We start from the raw sequence: 20,269 nt of genomic DNA, 5'->3' as shown, positions 1-20,269 counted from the left end.
CAAATAATAGTTGATTAAGTTGCTTTAGAAATAACTTTAACTTGTTGATTTTAAAACCCCATCCCCGAGTTTCACTAAACCACAAACACAAAATAACAAAACTGTTAGAAAAATATAAGGCACAACGTCATTCAAGTTAACATTTTCATGACGACAATTTTTTTTCTCTTGTCTCACAGTTCTACTACTTTAAGCTTGAGGCCATAGAAATTTCTTATATAGTGGTCAGGATGGGCCTGGAACCACTTTGGTCCTTGATTGGCTCCGCCCATGGTTAGGTAACTAGTTGAACTGATTTATCATGATTTTTTAATCTTGTCCAACTATTATGCCACCGCGAATTGGTGTCGACACTCAAAGATAGTATCTTACACTCACCATTAAAAACTATATGAGTGTGAATAACAACTTTCTATGTTGAGACTCAAGAAAGTACCTCCTTGCACCAAAACTTAAAACAAAAAAAAAACACACACACACATATATACACAATTCTATGGAAGGAAAACTCGAGTGAAGAGTGCATTTTCACCTAGCATGCTAAGTGATAGGTCCAATTTCGTCCATGAGTTACAAAATTGGAGTGTTATTAAAAATAAATACTTTTAACACGTGACATTTTTAACTAAATAATATTTATCACTCAACCTGCCACGTAACAAGACACACCCAAATTTTTCCCCAGCTTCTTGTATAAATCTCTTGCCTCACATTCAATTGTTCCACATGCCAATTATATGATCAATGTTTTTTCTTTTCGGTTACAAATCTTGAAGGGAAACCAAAATCTTCATGAGAAAGAGGTTGGTGAGCATGAATATTTGTCATAAAAACTGCCTGCTATCCCCCAAACCATACAATTTCTCCTTCTCCAAGCAATTTAGACATGATCAAAATGTGTCATTTAGGCAGAAAGGTCAATTAACTTCCAACTTCCTCGCAGTCGACTTCGTTCATTCCATAACAAACTTTAGGACACAACACATCTCTCTCTCTCTCTCTGATCCGAACAATTTTGCAAGGAAACCATCTTTCTGCCACCTCCTTTCTCGAAGCCAAACTCAACAGAAATGGGAGGTAGCAGCACCAACAGCAACCACAAACTCCAAGACTCCGAAAAGAAATCATCACCTGCACTAGTGGCTCCGCCAATGATAGGCTTAAGAGCCACCCTCACTTGGGTTTTTCTTACCATTTCTGTTCTCTATCTCCTCTACTATTCCAACAGCCTTCTCTACGACCGCCAAGATTGTCCAACCACCACTTTAGATCCCTCGACTGAACGCCATCTGGAAACCCTCTCCAATGTCACTACTTCAGCTGATCTCAAACTCGGGGAGGACGACAAAGAAGACGACGAAGAATCCCCACAAGTGCCGGTACTTTATCAAAAGCCTCAGAGATTCGACACAGAGCTTAAACACATTATGTTCGGGATAGCTGCTTCGTCGAATTTGTGGGAGAAGAGGAAGGAATACATCAAAGTTTGGTGGAGGCCTAAGGAAACTAGAGGGGTAGTTTGGTTGGACAAAAAGGTGAGGACTAGAAGAAATGAGGGACTACCCGAGATTCGGATTTCAGGTGACACCAGAGGATTTAAATACACGAATCGCCAGGGACAGCGATCTGCGTTGAGGATTTCAAGGGTGGTTTCGGAGACATTGAGGCTTGGAGTGAAGGATGTGAGATGGTTTGTGATGGGGGATGATGACACGGTTTTTATGGTGGAAAATGTGGTGAGGATTCTTAACAAGTATGACCACACGCAATTTTATTATGTGGGAAGCTCGTCAGAGAGTCATATTCAGAACATATTTTTCTCGTATTCTATGGCGTATGGCGGAGGAGGTTTTGCTATAAGTTATCCTTTGGCAGTGGAATTGGAAAAGATGCAGGACCGGTGCATTCAGCGCTATCCTGGATTATACGGCAGTGATGATCGAATGCAGGCTTGCATGGCTGAGCTAGGCGTGCCACTTACCAAGGAAACTGGATTTCATCAGGTATGAGGGAAACAAAAGATGAAAATGTTTGAAAATTGGTAGATTTTCTGTTTCTTTTCCATTTTTTCTGAGTATTTTGATTGAATCCGAAAATTTTGGATCCGAATGAAGTGGAAATGTTCATTTGTTTATTTACAACACTGTCATCTGCCACTTCATTTGGTGACCAGAATTTTGTGATTTAGTACTAGTGAGTTACCTTCTTATTGAGTATTTTGCATCAGCCATTTTCTGGCTTCAATTGTCGTGGCTTTTTCGTGGATGAAATTTTATGTGGTGGAGTTTTCAGGTGTCATTTTACATTTCTTGGTACGCAAGAATTGTTGAAATAACTTCCAAATACAAACTATGAACTCTGTGTCTTGTGCTTGTGCAGTATGATGTGTATGGAGACCTACTAGGCCTTCTGAGTGCACATCCTGTGACTCCATTGGTGTCGCTTCACCACCTGGATGTAGTTGAACCAGTTTTCCCGCACATGAGTCAAGTGAAAGCGCTTCATCATCTATCCTGGTCCGTCAAGCTTGACTCAGCTAGTATAATGCAGCAATCAATCTGCTATGATAAAGATCGATACTGGTCCATCTCTGTATCATGGGGCTATGTGGTTCAAATTGTTAGGGGAATCATGTCTCCGAGAGAACTAGAGACGCCCTCCAGAACGTTTCTGAATTGGTATAGAAGAGCTGATTACACAGCATATGCATTCAACACTAGGCCTGTTTCCAAGCACCCATGTCAGAAACCCTTCATTTTCTACTTGAGCTCAACTTGGTATGATGAGGATAGAAAGAAAATCATTGGCTACTACACTCGTCACAAATCTCCCGTTCCTCACTGCCGATGGAAAATGGCCTCACCAGAACAAGTTGATTCCATCGTAGTACTAAAAAGGCCGGATCCTCTTCGTTGGGAAAAGGTATGGTGTTTCCAGCACATGAAATTTGACTCGTAATTTGAATGCATAGTTTCTTTTACAACACGTAAAAGCATATAGCCTTCAGAATTATGAATTAGGGTTACTGATTTTACTGCACTCACAGATCCTAGATTCCTAATACAATCCTCATATTTTTCGTTATTCCGTTACTAACTGAAAGAAACTTCCCTTTGCAGTCACCAAGGAGAGATTGTTGTAGAATTCTTCCATCGCAGAAGAACTCGACCATGTACTTGTTGGTCGACAATTGCAGACTAGGTGAGGTTAGTGAGTTATAGCTTATAGGAATTGGGAAACATCTCTCCTTGATCTATTTTTTTGTATCTGGTTCTGTTTCCCGCGGTCCAAGATTCTCGAGGGTTAGAGGAATAAAATCAAATGGCAAGTTTTGATGGGAACAGAATACAGAAAGGTCACCTGTTAGCTTTAGCTTCAATAGAAAGTTCATAGAATATCATCAATGAAATGAGACAGCTACGAGTTGGAAATTCATTGCTCTTATTTTTTATGTAAATTTGATCTGAGTATACTATTCACTGTTGTAACTTCATCTTTAGAGGGAGTTAAATTCGGATTTTGTTCAAGTTCTCGCCCATTCCTTCGGACCAGGATCCTCTCCGAACCCTTTTTGCGAGGATCCTAGGGATCAATTCATTGTACCGTTCACTACATCAAAAGATCAAGAGTCAATATTTTTATTTTAATGCAAACAGCCCCTAACGAAAAGCTCGCCGTCGTGACAGAGCTCCATGACCAAATGGACGGCAGTGGCGTTCTCGTAGATGCCGTGGATTCTGACGACATGGGGGTGTTCGGAGAGGTGGTGCATGATATGAATCTCTCGCTAGACATCCTCGTAATCCTCCCATCATAGGAGCTTGCGCTTGGGGATGGACTTGCAGGCGTAGGGGTGTCTGAAGGAGATTTCAGTGCAACGTTTGCGAGGCGGTGGAGGCGAACGTCCTCTGTTGCGTTGACGAGGAGGCGCTGTGCTAGATGTGCAACGAGAAGGTTGACAAAGTGAGCAAGCTCGTCAGCAAACACCAGAGGGTTCCTCTGTCCTCCGAAGTGCCCAAATGCGATATCTACCCGGTAAACCAAAGTTCCTAATCCCACATCGAAAAAGTTGACAAATTTGATCATATAAACACGAAATTCAAATTGGGTTTTGCTTGAATTTTTTTGTGTTTATGATTTACATGAGGCTGTTGGGTACTTTTCTACTTAGAGGATCGAGCCTTGCTACGTGTAAAGGATAAAAGAATTCAAAATGATTTCTAGCAGCATGATGCACAGCTAGATTGAATTGATTCTTAAGATTCTCACAGAAAGAATCCGGTCATGTTCCTTCACCATTTAGAGCTATCCTTGATGACTAATTATTAGAATGGTATTATTTTTACTAGTGTTGAAGATGACTAAGTTGGAAAATAGTGAGGGGAGGTTATGAAATGCTTTTAGAACACCAAAAGCGCTTATAACATATTTGTCAAAAAAAAGTTCAAAATATTTTATAAGTAGCTGGGCTCCTTTTTATATAGCAATTAATTGTGTGGTGCAACCTCAACTTCTTTAATATTTAAAAACTATTTTTCAAAAAGAAGTACATGATGTATACATCTTTTAAGAAACACTTATATTAAAGTTTTGGATGTGCTTCTAATAGAAGCCCAAAATGGTTTTCTAAAGAAACATATCCAAATAGATGTCAATATACTTCTATAAAAGCACTTCAAACAAAAATACTTGGATGCGTTTTCAGTTTTGTATAGACACTCCCAAACGGAAAACCGTACGTTCCACGAGTAGAACTCATAACCAATGATAACTTGATGGGAAAAATGAAGATATCAATTGCATCAATTTTGGTACAACTTTTCCATAAGAGTGTATGTACGACTCTCTCTCTCTCTCTCTCTCTCTCTCTCTCTCTCTCTCTCTCTCTCTCTCTAACAATAATGTAATAATAATGGATGATGAATGCCTTGGTTTTATTAGACAAATCTTTGAATGTGGTAACACTTTCCCAATTGGTCAAGCTTTGCATGGTATTTTCTCTCATCACGTCTTGTCACCAAATAGAGCACAAGCATCACGTTTTGACCAAAGCAAACATGGTGCATTTTTGCATAGTTTGTCACCCTCAAGTGGCAGTAGAATTTAAATTTTAAGATCTACTACATAAATTCGAAATTTAAATTCATCTAACAATGATAAATAGAGTGATGAGCAAAAATATTCCCAAAACAAACATCCTCTAAAGATTTTGGCACTCCCAGTTATAACTACCCACGCTTACAAATTGAGTACCGTATCATTTCGACACCCACAATGCAGGTGCTAGATGCTAAACTCGGACTGTAAGTCCCTGCACTAGCCCAACTCTTCGCGTTGACTGTTGAATCAAGGCTGTATCACGCAAATGCGCCCCACCGCAAAAATAGCTCGACTTGTCCAAAAAAATTATTTTTCTTCAATATTATGTAACATTAAATAAACCATACGGATAATGAGTGAATGAGACTGAAATAAAAGATCTTAACAATTATGGAAATCAAATCTAACGGCTAAAACACATATAGCATTGGTGTCAATCCTGTCCAAAGAATTCCTCTTTTTTTTTTTTTTTTTTTGTTCAAATATGGGAGGACACTAATTTCGATGGTTGAAGTAATCCTAGTACAATGGCAAGTGAATCCTGAAAAAGTAGTTTATTACTTCATGCAAGAAGCACAAAACAAGTGCTTCTTGTAAAAAGCACTTTTAAGTGTTTTGGAAATCAAAAACATTTTCTCTAAAAGAACATCCAATCATTTTAAAAGTAGTTTCAAACAAACCTGTGAGCATCCATTTGCCAACAAAGTAACAAGTTAACATCCTTTTACAAAGTTGTTCAATGCTACTTTAATAAATTACGATGCCAAGGATCTCAAAGCTCTTTCGGCAGCCTAAACGATATTTACACTCCTAAACCCTAAACCCTCAAAACTTACCACACTCAGCCCCGGTTACACAATAACAAATTATTCACCGGAACCTCCAATGCCCCTCTTTGAATTGGGTTAACCGGAAGAGGGGCATCTTAAGCTCTCCAACAACGATGTTCCCCGCATCACCTGCCTGCAGACAGGAGGAAGTAGATATGTCCACTTCGTTTTTACAATAAAGCTCGTGCACGAGAACATCCATTATTCTGCAGCTATATTGTACTGCAGAAAATGAAACTGGAACAAGAGCGGAAGTATACACTAAACGCCATGCGATATGCGAAAGAATGGAACTATTATAGAAATTAAGGCTAACTAATCCAATAATGTTTCTACAATGAAGCATTTTACATACACTAAACGCCATCTCTCATGTACACTGCAAAAAAGAAAAAAAGAAAAAAAAGAAGAAAATAAAGAGCAGAAATTCTGTGTATGAACATTGAGAATGGCAGTCGTACCTGTTATCTTCTATGATGCAAAAATTGATAACTAGGCACATCATCTACAAGACCGCAAAATGTTATTGGCTGCTTTATTCTTTAATGTAATCCTCCGGCCTAGTCTCTCTCTGGCCTGTCACCTCCAATCTGCGTTATATCGTCATCTCTCCTCACTTTTGGAGAAGATGGACCCTTTCTCGAGGTTTGAACTGGATCGGTTTGGGGGTCATATTTCTGGGATGCAAGGTAATGCAGCGCTGTAACTATGTCAGTTATGACAGGCCGCATATTGGGCTGCTCTTGAACGCACATCGCAGCAATAGCAAGAGCTTGGTATAATCCCCTGACTGGATAGTGACCTTGAAGCAACGGATCCACCATTATTGAGAATTTCTTCCGGTCTCTGAACATGGGTCTTGCCTGAAAACAATATAATGGTTAAGGATACACAACCAGTTATGAAACCAAACTACTGATAATTATATACATGTAACAAATTTCTATTTACTCCACTGACAAGATAACAATCAATATTTCCAATTCTATATGGACTACATCGGCTAGTTTCTATGCATGTGCGGGCAACTCAGTTGGCAATACTCAACATTTCTACTCCGGATATCAAAGAAGGGACAACAAATCAACCGCAAGATGAAAAATCCTCCAAGGATAGTCCCTTTCAGCTGAATGATGCCCCTGTTTATTTCCTTCATCTGTAAGGAAAGTAAGTTTCAACAAAATCTGATTATAATACTTGTATCCATCCTCTTGGGCCCGACCTAACATATGCCGACAAATCTGATAAACAAAGGCTTCCAGAAACATCAGCATTTCCGAGAATTATTGCGTAGCACACAATATTTCAAAGAACAGCAGCTACCATGAATTCAACATATCCGGTTCCAGTGAATGAAGTGTAATAGTAGATATCGAAGAAGAGAGTGCAACTAGAGCTATCTTACCCATGCTACCAGGTTCTGCTCTCTGACGGGTCTTGTATTATCAATAGCTTTCCTTCCTGTGATAAGCTCCAAAAGAACAACCCCAAAGCTATAAACATCTGATTTAAAAGTCAGCTGACCTGTCATGGCATAATCCGGTGCACAATACCCATACGTGCCCATAACCCTAGTAGAAACATGAGTTTTATCTCCACTGGGACCTACTTTAGCCAGGCCAAAATCCGATAGCTTTGGATGATACCCCTCACCGAGCAAAATGTTCGAGCATTTCAGGTCACGGTATATAACAGGGGGCTGCATTTTCTCATGCAGATACTCTAAACCCCTAGCGGCACCAGCTGCTATCTTCATTCTTGTATTCCAGTCAAGCACATTCCTGCTGGGTGAAAGAACTGTAAAAGTAAAACAAATGTGATACTTAAGTCAAACTCACAGCGATATAAGGGCCAGATGCAAAGAAAGTGAAAAGGTAATCTCAATCATAACACAAGAACGGGATTTTGGATTGTTTCAGATGCATACCATGCAAATGGTTTTCCAAAGATCCTAATGGCATATATTCATAAACCAATAGCCTCTGATCTCCCTCGGCACAGAATCCAAGCAGTTTGACAAGATTAGGGTGGTCAGCCAAACTAAGCGTCAATACTTCGACAACAAATTCCCTAATTCCTTGGCATCCATTACGATCAAGCTGCTTGATAGCAACAACCTAGAACAACAACAATAGCAAAATTGGGTCGGCCCTTGTGCTTATAAGTCATTTATTAAATGAAAATCAAGGAACAAAACACATTTTACACAATGGCATAAAAGGGAACGGGTTATGTCCCAGCAGCATTCGACTCAACGTACAAGTTCAACGCTCGGTTGAAGAAAACAGTTTTAACAGTGTGATTTAAAAACACTCAACGATAGAACTAACATTCGCATAAACACTACTGACCTGATTAATTTTCTCCAATTGACCCTTGTAAACTTTTCCAAACCCTCCTTCGCCTACAAAGCAATCAGACCTGAAATTGTCAGTTGATGCTGCAAGTTCAGCAAATGTAAACGTCTGTGCCCGCTTGCCAGCGGTTTTTCCATCGTTGGAACCCTCCTCTTTTATATTCAACTCCTTTACATCCAACGACAACTGGTCATCCTTCGTGGCCTCCTCCTTTTTCACAACCATTTCCTTTTTCACACCCAATTCCTTTTTCACATCACCATTCGTATTCACTTGACCTATGAAAACGGCCAAATATACATGCATACAGACAAGTTAGAGAGATTTGAGAATGCCAAGAAAAAAGACAAAATACAGCACATGGTAAGCAAAATCCAAAATTCGATATCGATCAGTTCTCTCAAATATGGGGTGAAAAATCGGAGTCATGTAATATATAAATGCAAACAAAGAATACAAACTGACAAAATTCGAAACTAAAAGGAGTGTGGAATATGGATTGGACCTTCCCAACCAAAATGAATGAGCAACAGTCTCAATGAATTGAACACCAACAGGAACCAATTTAAATTTATTAATTTAGCACCAGATGAGAAAATTAACAATTTAACATAATCCCAGATAAACAAAAAGGATTAAAATTTTGCAAATGTGATTAAATCCCACTCAGCCATATGTCTTTCCTCATCCACTGCAAAATTTCAAACATTCACACTAATTTCATGGCAAAGTCAAAAGCACCGACCTTTTGAATCGAAATTTCAAAAAAAAAAAGAGGAAGAAAGTCAAGAACTCATACAATGAAACGAAATTTAATGGCTTTTATTCACAGATTGAAAGACACACATAAACCCAGGAAGGGTAAAGATTACTACCCACGAGATTCAAACAGATTTAGAAAAAATAAAACAAATTATAGCAACCGAAAATAAAACCCACAATGCCTAAAGTTAAAAAAAAAAAAAAATTCCAAAAATATTCTCAAAATAATACCAAAAAAAAATCAAATATGATCACATAACTCATGGGTTTAATCTCAATGACCCCAAATTTAAATCAAACAATTCTGGAAAATAATTTTTACCTTGATGATTGGGTTTGTTGGTGTTGATGTTGGTAATTTCCTTCTCTGGTTCTTTGATTGATTTCTTGGAGCAGCAAAAACAGCTCATCGTTTTTCCCCTTTTCTTTTTTTCTCGTCCTCTCACTCCTTTTTATCTCAACTGGCGCACAAGAACAGAGCACCAGATAAGCATAGAAAACCAACCAACCAACCAAGAAACCAGAGCAGAACGAGAGAAGAAAGAAGAAAGCGTTTGCAAAACTCGGACACAGTGACAGGCTCTTGTATTTTCATTTTTGTGAACTTTTTCTTTAATATAATGGGGAGGCAGTGGTTTGTGATGCAAATCAACCGCAAAAGTAAATTCAGTTTTGACAAATTGAAGTTCACCACGTCATCAACTTCCCCTTTTCAACATTATTTCTTATCTGTTTACTTACAACGCCTTTATGAAATTCTACATTGGACGTTTTTTGACAAGTAGATTACACAATGTCATACGCGTGGCGTTGCTATTTTTTTAATTATGATCATAACTCGACTGATACGAGGTGTTTACGATTTGTATACAATGTATGCTATACACATACTATGTGTATACGAGGTGTATCATCATGAATTCCATTCCCCATGTCATGTTCAACGTTTCTAGACAAGTAGATGGCCCAATACCATACACGTAGCATTGTTCAATTTTGGAAATATATTTATAATTTGATTAACACCGTGTGTATGTATACGGTATGTATCTAAATTGTATTCTACATGCATACAATGTGTATATTTTAATTATTTTATTAATTTTAAGTAATTGGAAAATAGTAAAACTGCATACGATAGATGTTCTATCTCCTGTTCCATGCAAGGTTGCAGAAATCTATCAACAAAATGCTATTAGCCTTCTTCAGTGTTTGGTAAGATAATACAGTTTTTTTTTTTTTTTTTTTTTTGACATTTTAGTATGAAGGCTATTTGGATTCTACTTGTCATTAAATTTCTTGCATGTAAGATTCAATTTGTAAATCGGAAATTTGGAAGCAAATCTTGAACCAAACATTTATAGGGAAGTGTTATTAGCACTTCAAAAATCTCATTCTACACTCCTCACAAGTGTATTTTTTTTCTTTCCTAATATGAAAGTTTGGAGTGTAGAATGAGATTTTTTGAATGAAAATAACAATTCCCCTTTTATATGGTAAACATATTATTAGAAATCTGATGTTTTTAATTGCATATCTTGTAGTTAGAACAACATAATTGAAAACCTAAACGGCCGACTAGTATGCAATTTGGCCTCGAGAAAGCATTCTTTACAGTATTTCCCCAATATATAATTACACCCAAGGTTTTTTTTTTTTTTTTTTTAACGATACCTACACTAAAAGGATGGGGAAGTAGATTAAATCTTACAATGGACTATCAATAATATATTTTAAATTCATCTTTGACGAATATCGAATTTAAAATTTCTTAATTACAATTAAAAGAGGAATAAAACAAAGCTATAGAAAAAGATTCTCCACGGATGAAAATTAATCTTACGCTTAACTTTCGTAATCTAATAATAAAGTGCGCTACAGATAACCGGGGCCGGAATTTTGCTGCATGTGTTAGCGCTTACAACCATATCCGAGCCGTCGGAGCCGAGCCTATCGTTCCGGCACTGTGCTTTCTTTGGTCAAACTCGCATTAAATTTACGGTATTTTTGTAATGTCGTTTACGTGTTCCTATCTCCCAAATGCTCTGGTTACGTGGCCGTTTAGCATTGGTCCGCGTGATTTTGGCTGCGAGCTGGTTCGCAACTAATCTTTGTCCTTTTCCTCCGGCGAGCAACCGAACATCCCTTCTTTCTGAACATTCACCGGCAGGTGATGGCCATCCGTCACAGCTCTTTCCACAGCCGTCGGATCTGTAATGAAACAAAAGTTGACGGTTGATATTCCCCTGGTGGGTCCCACTGAATCAGCATTTTACGGAACCCTCTGACTTTACGCGTTTGCCCTTAATAATGCTGTGCCGTGTGAAATGGTGGTCTCAACGGTGATCGATGCGCTCGCCTGCCATAACTCTGCTCCGTATTTCCCAGGGGAAAATAAAACTGGAAACAAAAAAAACGAGTTTTTGGTGTCGAACAAATTGTAATTTGATATGTGGATGTCACAGCTGGCATTTGGCTTTGACTGTATTATTATTATTATTATTTTTTCAAAGGGTAGATATCATTAAATTAGAATTGAAATATTTACATCAGATGACAGAACATTAAACAATCATTCTGACTCATAACAATCTCATACATGTACACCCCCCACAAGCGTGACAAAAACTGCCACCGCGGCCCCATTACAGGCACGAGAAGTGAAAAGAAGACTTGCATTGGTAGACTAATAATAAGAAAATAGAGAAAGTGGGAAAGTGGGAAGGTAGTTATACATATAAACAAGATCATAGAAACCAATCATATTCTTTCAACAACCTCAATTGCAATGAAAAATTATCAGCGTATCCATTGAAAAAACAAACAAATAGATAAACTCATCCAAGTTCTAAAGATTTCCAAAACTTTCCTCTATAACCCACGAAATATTCTGCTATTTGAACATAGTATGCTCCTTGAAAAGCTCAAGGCTTAGTTTCAAACTTGGCAACAAAGTTTCACAAAAAAAAAACAACATGGACATACATTCATAAAATATAAAGGGATTCGGTTCGGTTCGATTTCCAAACCTCCAAAATCGAAACCAAACCAATAAGATTCGGTTTGGTTCTTTCTTTTTTTTTTTCAGTTCGATTTCTTTTTAGTTTTCGATTTTTTGGTTTCGGTTCAGTGTTAGGTCCCCTTTTTTTTAGGTTTTAGGTTTTCGGTTTTTTTTAACCCACCCTAGGGGAAAAAGTTCATGCATTGAGAATCTTCACATGTAAAAATTTGTCTCCCTATGATTTCATTCATAATACGTCAACTTCCTCCAGTTAAATTGCATTTACCAAAAATTTTTTGCAAACAATGATTTTGTTACGAAGCATTATATGTTTTGTTAGTTATAAGAAGTTGTTATCAACGTTCCAAAATATGTTATCATGCACCTGTCTCTCTATGTATGACATCAAACTCGTTTTTTGACACGGTAGTGGAAGAGGTGAAATCGATCCTAGGACTTACGTATAGGTAATAATCTATCAATATGTGAGACAGTTTATGTTATGTTTTTTAAAGAGAAAATTGTAGCAATGATTCCTTAACTTTAACTTAACTAGAGCAATAGTCTCTCAACTATAAATTTATGACCATTGATCCTTTAACTCATCAAAACGTGTAGTTATAGTCATTTTCATCAACATCGTTAAATCTTCCGTCAAAATGAGTCTCGTACCACGCACATGAGGTCAAAATCAAGAAGCAAATATGGAAAACTAAATGAAAAAATTGTAGAAATTGTCCCTCAACTTTAATTCAATTGAAGAAATGATTCCTCAACTTTAATTCAATTGGAACAATGATCCCTCAACTTTAACCCAATTGTAGCGGTGATTCTTCCAACATGACTTGTTTTGACAGAAGTTTTGACGAAGTTGAAAAAGAATTACCATAATTGCACGTTTTGAGGAGTTATGAGACCATTTGTCATGGATTTTTAATTGAGAGATCATTGCTTCAATTGGATTAAAATTGAAATACCATTATTACAATTTCCTCCTCTTTAAACTTTGAAGAAAAAAATAGGTGGAGGAATATTTTATATCTACATCTAATGGTAAGTGTTTGTACCATGGTAAACGTTAACTCTAACATTTAGGAGCAGTATACTTCACATAGTGTTTGAGATGGGGTTTCGAATGATGCCCTTCGCACCAATACTTCTCGTGATGCCATGCAGCACGCACTTTCTCAAGCACGTTTTATTCGAGAAGCAAACTAATGAAGTTGTACTTCTTGTAAAGTTCATATCTAAAAGAACTCAATTAGAATTAGAATCGTTTAGTTATCGAGCTGTATAAAAATATATAGACTGATTCGATAAAAACATTACGAATCGTCAATCTGTATAAAAATATATGGACAGATTCGATAAAAACATTACGAATCGTCAATCTGTATAAAAATATATGGACGGACTCGATAAAAACATTACGAACCGTCAATCTATTTGCTACATTTAATTGACTAAACAATCTTAGTTTTAATTGATATTATGTCGAATTGATCTTTATAAACTGATTTATGATATGAAAATTTTGATTATAAGCACAAAATTCTGTAAATAACTCACAAAGTATTTTAAGGAAAACTCTTGTTTAACCTTAAGGAGCCGAACTCAATTTTTTAATCAAAAATAGTTTTACTCATTAATAAAATAAAATAAAAGTAGCTTTACCCCATGCGATCTTTAAGTAAAGATAAATGATAAACACATTTTTTATCATTCTTTTTTTGGTAAAAGATAAAGATAAATAGACATCTACATAACCCTACACTGATCAATATTAAAGTTGGTGTCTCATATTAGACAAGGATTCTCTGCCTTTCTACTTCGGTGCCCTCTTATTTATGTAGTCACGGTTAAATCACGTCAATATTTTATATTATTATTTATTTTTATCTTATTATCTTTATAAAAAAAACAATATAAAATGTTGACGTGGTTTAACCGTGACCACACAAAATAAAAGAACACGGGAGGGCACCAAAAGTGGAAGGGCAGACAATCCTTGTCCCTCTGATATAATATATCTTCAGAAATATTATTCTAACTGCACTTGAACCAAGGCAAGAAAAGTTACGCATCACTTGGAGGAGTAACCTAATCATTGGGGTCATATTAGTTAATAATAATTAAGAGCAATACTTGGCTTCTCAAGATCGAGAGGAGTTCCTCCTCAATTCGTTTAAAGGTCGATTATAGAATTTCGTGTTTATTATCGGAATTGTTCTTTTTTTTATAATTTTTATACAAAAAATCAATTAAAGTTAAGGTTGGTTAGTCAATCAATTATTGCAAATAGATGGATGGTTTTTAATGCTTTTACCGAATTTATCAATAAGTCTTTATGTAGTTCAATGACTAAACGATTTCATATTTTATTGATTATTTACAAAAAAAATGATATGTACAAAGTGTTTTATAATATGATCCGTTCCGATCATAAGCTTGAAATTCTGTAAATTGGTCACATAGTTAATTAGAATGAACTTCTCATCATCCTTGAGAATCCAAGTTACTTCCAATAATTAAAGCCTAGAATGTGGTTAATCTTAAATTTCAGGTAGACGGGCCATGGGCCCACTCCAACAACACTGATATTGTCCTCACTCAGCCACCTGCTCAATCCGTGAGATGTGGGGTTTTAATACAAAAGATATTGGTATTAGTTAGAGTGAGGTAATTCTATTTAAAGGGCTTGTTCTCAAGCTTTGTGCCCGATGTGGGACAGAGGAATTCTAACACTCCCCCACACATGAGACCCTATTTTATGGGTCACACGTGGAGTTTCACACATCGGCAACCACGTGGAGCCAAGCCAAGGCTCACCCGTTTGCCCTGGGCCAATGCACGTGGCATCTTTTTGGCCTACATGGAGCCATGTCAGAGTTCACCCATTTGCGCGAGGCCAAAGGGGATCCACCCGTTCACATGGATGTACAGACCCGTCCCCTGGCTTTGATCCCATCTTAAATTTCAGGTAGATGGGCCATGGGCCCACTCCAACAACACCGATACTGTCCCCACTTGGCCACCTGCTCAATCCGTCAGGTGTGGGGTTTTAATACAAAAGGTCTCGGTATTAGTTAGATTGGGGTAGTTCTATTTAAAGGGTTTGTTCTCAAGCTCTGTGGCCAATGTGGGACAGAGGAATTCTAACAGTTAAGACAACATATAAAAAAGGCGTTGTAACAAACGCCTATATTTTATAAAGAGTAATGCTAGAGAGAGCAAATTTTTAAATTGAATTTTGTAAACCAAATGATGTGGATGTTGATTATTGGATTATTAGTTAAGTGGTGGTTAACATACTTATTTTTTATTTGTGACATATTATTTAGTTTGTAAATTTAGTTTAAAATTTTAATCTCCTTAGGACTATCCTTCTATAAAATAATACCTCAACATAATAGGAGAAAGAAGGGAACAAGAAGAATTAAAAGTCAACTGTCCATGCAGTGGACACATCAAGAGAGAGATTTAAATATTTCTGTGAATCTTTTCGGCCTTCGAAATGATAATATCATGACAAAACCACCAGCTATTTCCCTGCTTTTAAACAACAACGAAAAGCTCAAATAATACACTTAGAAATATAGTATATTGTAGTTTATCTGAGCTAAACAGGTTTTGAGAATAAAAAAAAAAAAAATATATATATATATATATATATATATATATATATATATGGTGATTAATGTTCATATTAAAATTTTTAAGTTAGATCCATCTTTTAACACATTTGCATTTTAACCGATTGCATGCCACTCAATTTGTTACGCGTCAAAGCTCTATGCACCACATGTTCGGTTCTAGTGATTATAGTATACCAAAACAATTTTGAGATTGGTTTAGACTAATACGAAATCTCACGTAGTCAAGTTATAAGTTATAAACAGTCTTACTTAAAGAAGTATCGCAGATACTTTAGAATAATCGTTCTACACTCGTCTCATTCCAACATCTTGTTATAAAACAATAGAGGAGTCCAGAATGATGATTTCATATATATTTTTTTATACCACACGTGTCATGAACTAAGATATTACGCATTCTAAGACTATTTCCAACCCTGACCTATAACCTATTTTTTCCCTTTTATTCCCCTCCAAATCCAACCCAACCCAAGCTTAAAATTGGACCTAAAATCTATAACCTAAACCAAAGCCAGATTTAGTCCAGGATTTAGCCCAGGATTAGTGGGGTTGGCCCATCATATATGTAAATTTTATTTAGTTTTATATTTATAAATTCATTGAATCCAACGGTTAAGACCTAATTTGATGAAATTCAACGGTTAAAAAAAAAAAAATTAAAGGTCCAAATTTAAATCTAACTGCTGAAGTAATTAAAAAAAAATCTTGTATGTGTTTCATATTTTTTTCATAGTGTTTAGTGAGTTTTATGATGTCGGTTAGTGATTTTTCAGGATTTGTCAGAATCTAAATATTTTTAGGTTAAAATGTTCGTAAAATTAAATTAGGATAGTCTACATAATTTTTTCTTGTAAAAAAGTTAGTTAAAGAAAAAAAAAATTAGCTTAAATTCATTCTTTAATAATTTGAGAATAAAATTTTATGCAAGAAATGTTGGAGTAGAAAAACTATTTCTGAGTTAAAACCTAAATTTTGCGGGTTAAAAAGTTCAAATTTTAGACCAAGAGTTGGAGATGGTCTAATAATTTGGAGTAGTTATATAGATTATAGAGTAAGTTATCTAAACACAAATATACTACATTACTCGCGCCTTAGGCCGACGGTTATTGGGCAGTCATCCCGTGCTTGGATTTGTGCTTCAGTAGAGAAAAGCTCCGCCTTCCACGTATAGCTACAAAAGAACCTTTTTAATTTCTATTTAAACTAAAAACAAATTAAAAAAACTTTTATTTGGAGATTGCACTACCTACTCGTTTTTATTTTCTTTAAAAAATAAAATAAAAAATCAGTTGGTAGTTTCATCACAAAAGTTCATCTTTTAGAGATCAAAAAGATTTACAGCGACGTTTCAACTTCCTCTTACCATTATCGTGCAATTCATTAGCGTCAGTAATCCAAAATCACTAAATCATCCCGTAGTGGTTACCTACTCCTTATTTCCATTGGACAATAATTGAATCAGCCACTGATCATTTATAATGGTTTGTGGCATGCCGGAAGAGAAAATATTGGTGTGTGCTATTCACACACTCTTTGTTAATTTTTGTCATGTGATATTTTTTTAATTCATTTGATTTGATAGCCGAATATTGAAAAAAATGTGAAAAGTAAAAATAAATGTGTAGATCCAAAATATATTGTTCAAAGTTAAGCAATAATTGATGAACATGATCCAGTCCAGTGTCGTATGTTGTACAGTTACCACTCGTTTATCACATTCTAATTTTGTTTTGTGCGTCCTCTCATTAATCATTGCTGCTTTGCAGCCTGCAGGAGTACATTCTTTCCTTTCTTGAATCATTGGTCAAGTACAAACAGATTTCTGAAATCATGATATAAACCAAAGACAGAACTAATCTGCCTGCTAGGTGGGAAATTGAAGAAAGTGCAGTGGGTAATTTGGAAAAATTGAGATGTCGGTGATCGGATGTTTTTTCCACCTAAACACTGTCAAAACAATGTTTTACTAAGAACAAAAATTGTTTAACTGCTCTAATTATTTTTTGTCTCAATTAACTGTGATTTTTTGTCTTTTTTTGTTTTGGAACAAAGGTAAAATTCATTGGCAACTACAAACCTACAAACCAAAGGCCCAAAGACAGAAAAACACAAACAAGCAAAAAAGGTCCAACCAAACCAACCAAACAAGAGCCTAACCAATAATTGAGGCGCAAAACATAAACAAAGCTAAAGAAAACCAAGAATTCTGCTGCAACCGCCACCGCACCAGTGCATCTCAACCTGCACAATTCCACACCCCTAATTGGACCTTGCCGATTGCAACATCCAAGCCCGAGCACCTCTTCGAGCACAACCATAAAGTGAAGAGAGCTAGCGACCAAGTGAAAGAAGCCCGTTGGATTCCACAAGCCACATTGCCAGTAATGGCAGATAGAGAGAAGGTGGTTCATAGAAAACGTATAATGGAATATAGTTTTCATTATATGTATCTCCAACTAGGTTTACACCTTTTATACAAGAATACAGTAAACAAGATCCTAAACTAAAGCCTAGACACAAGGAACGTCAAGGACTAAACAAGTAAGTAAATAACAACAATATCAATTAATAATATTGACTAATCTGTGGAGATACTTTCCTTAACACTCCCCCTCAAGTTGGAGTGTATGTTAATGACACCCAACTTGCTAAGTAATACTTCAAACTGTGTTGAACTCAATGGCTTGGTGAATATATCGGCCGGTTGATCACTTGTCCTCACGTACGCCGTACGTATCATCCCTTCCTGAATCTTCTCTCGTACTAGGTGACAATCAATCTCTATATGCTTCGTTCGCTCATGGAAAACGGGATTGGAGGCAATGTGTAATGCTGCTTGATTGTCACAAAACAACTTGGCAGGTTGCGAATCACTCACTTTCAGATCTTTCAAAATATTCTTCAACCATATGATTTCACAACATGTGGTGGCCATGGAACGGTATTCAGCCTCTGCACTAGAACGAGATATAGTTGTTTGTTTCTTAGTCTTCCAGGAAATGGGTGCTTGACCAAGCAAAATACAGTAGCCAGTTATCGACCTTCGAGTATCTCTACATCTAGCCCAATCAGCATCACAAAATGCTTGTAATTCCAGTGAGCCTGTGGAAGGAAGAAAGATTCCTTGTCCTGGTGCTTGTTTGATGTACTTGAGGACTTTATGTGCTGCCTCAAGATGTGGTTGCTGTGGTTTCTCCATGAATTGACTTAGTATGTGGACGACATATGCTAAATCAGGTCTTGTTATGGTCAAGTAAATTAACCTGCCCACAAGTCGCCTATATGATGAAGGATCTTTTAACTCCTTTCCTTCCATTTGTGTGAGAGACAAATTTTGATCCATAGGAAACCTGGAAGGCTTAACTCCTAGAAAACCAGCATCATCCAATATCTCTAGTGCGTATTTGCGCTGGCATAGAGTGATTCCACGTTTTGAGCGTGCAACTTCTATTCCCAAGAAATACTTGAGTTGTCCCAAGTCTTTCAGCTTGAACTGTCGAGAGAGGAACTGCTTAGTCTCTTCAATTTCATGCAGATTATTCCCTGCCAATATCACATCGTCAACATAGACTAATAAAGCAACAAAGTTACCATGACGACTTCGGACGAATAGTGAATAATCAGACCGTGATTGATGGAACCCAGCAGCCTTGAGGGCATTGGATAGCTTAATGAACCACTGCCTGGAAGCTTGCTTTAAACCGTATAAAGATTTATTCAACTTACATACTCGATTCTCCCCCTTTCGTCCGAAACCAGGAGGTAAATGCATGTAAACATCTTCGTCGAGATCACCATGTAAGAACGCATTGTTCACGTCTAGTTGATGGAGATGCCAACCTTGCACAGCCGCAACACTAAGAAGCACGCGAACTGTGGTTAATTTAGCAACTGGAGCAAATGTTTCTCGATAATCAACACCTTCAATTTGACTGTAGCCCTTGGCAACGAGGCGCGCCTTGTACCGTTCGATTGTGCCATCAGGTTTGAGCTTAATCTTGTAAACCCATTTACAGCCAATGGGACGTTTATGCAACGGCAAAGGCACAAGTGTCCAAGTATGGTTTGCTTGAAGAGCAGCGATTTCACGCTGCATGGCATCACGCCAGTGTGGATCTCGGACAGCTTGGGAAAAGCTGGTGGGTTCTTTGATGAGGGTGAGTGTGGTAGTGTAAGCTTTATGGTGAGGTGAGAGACGATCATATGTTAAGTAATGGGAGAGAGGATGAGAAGTACCTGACGATGACTGGACGACGTTCAGAGAAGACGTAGGATCAGGCCGAGACGGGAGGGGAACCTCGATATGAAAATCCTGCAAAAAAATGGAAGGTTTAGTAGGACGAGTTCCACGTCGGGGTGGAGGAGTGGGCAGAGCAGGTTGAATGGGGGAAGGTAAAGTATCTGGAAGTGAGGAAGATGGAGGATCTGAAGATGGGGAAGAGAGGAGTGTAGTGGGGGACGGTGCAGGGTTGGTAGGAGAGTCATGTGAAGATAAGGCAAGTGGTGTAGGGTCAGATGAGGATAATGGAGGTGAGGTAGGGTCAGAGGGTGCGGAAGGCATGG

The 20,269-nt window shown here is 37.2% G+C and overlaps 2 protein-coding genes across 2 annotated transcripts; one reads left to right on the top strand and one right to left on the bottom strand.

The window, feature by feature from the left end:
* Positions 1-1,070: 1,070 nt before the first annotated feature.
* LOC103949004 lies at positions 1,071-3,276 on the top strand. The gene is made up of 3 exons (XM_009360098.3): positions 1,071-2,003; positions 2,380-2,922; positions 3,120-3,276. Exons 1-3 carry the CDS (start codon positions 1,071-1,073, stop codon positions 3,219-3,221), a joined length of 1,578 nt encoding a protein of 525 aa, XP_009358373.2. The 3' UTR covers positions 3,222-3,276.
* Positions 3,277-6,208: 2,932 nt separating this feature from the next.
* Positions 6,209-9,647, bottom strand: LOC103948913 (probable serine/threonine-protein kinase PBL5). The gene is made up of 5 exons (XM_048569438.1): positions 9,372-9,647; positions 8,282-8,565; positions 7,858-8,047; positions 7,336-7,727; positions 6,209-6,793 (listed from the first exon to the last, which is right to left on the bottom strand). The coding sequence occupies exons 1-5, from the start codon at positions 9,457-9,459 to the stop codon at positions 6,491-6,493; spliced, it is 1,257 nt and encodes a 418-aa protein (XP_048425395.1). The 5' UTR covers positions 9,460-9,647; the 3' UTR covers positions 6,209-6,490.
* Positions 9,648-20,269: the final 10,622 nt, after the last annotated feature.

This window comes from the organism of the source record quoted next, unplaced genomic scaffold (assembly GCF_019419815.1).
Source record: "Pyrus x bretschneideri cultivar Hongxiangsu unplaced genomic scaffold, Pyrus_bretschneideri_v1 Contig5, whole genome shotgun sequence".
Classification (NCBI taxonomy): domain Eukaryota; kingdom Viridiplantae; phylum Streptophyta; class Magnoliopsida; order Rosales; family Rosaceae; genus Pyrus; species Pyrus x bretschneideri.
The sequence above is the reverse complement of the archived record's forward strand: the minus strand, read 5'-3'. Positions and strand labels throughout refer to the sequence as shown.

Bases quoted from the DNA above. Each gene is read 5' to 3' on its own strand.
- LOC103949004 (XM_009360098.3), top strand. From the start codon at position 1,071: ATGGGAGGTAGCAGCACCAACAGCAACCACAAACTCCAAGACTCCGAA. The intron at 2,004-2,379 runs GTATGAGGGAAA...GTGCTTGTGCAG, and splicing joins AGGAAACTGGATTTCATCAG to TATGATGTGTATGGAGACCT. The intron at 2,923-3,119 runs GTATGGTGTTTC...TTCCCTTTGCAG, and splicing joins ATCCTCTTCGTTGGGAAAAG to TCACCAAGGAGAGATTGTTG.
- LOC103948913 (XM_048569438.1), bottom strand. From the start codon at position 9,459: ATGAGCTGTTTTTGCTGCTCCAAGAAATCAATCAAAGAACCAGAGAAG. The intron at 8,566-9,371 runs GTAAAAATTATT...CCGTTTTCATAG, and splicing joins CAACAAACCCAATCATCAAG to GTCAAGTGAATACGAATGGT. The intron at 8,048-8,281 runs GTCAGTAGTGTT...TTGTTGTTCTAG, and splicing joins AATTGGAGAAAATTAATCAG to GTTGTTGCTATCAAGCAGCT.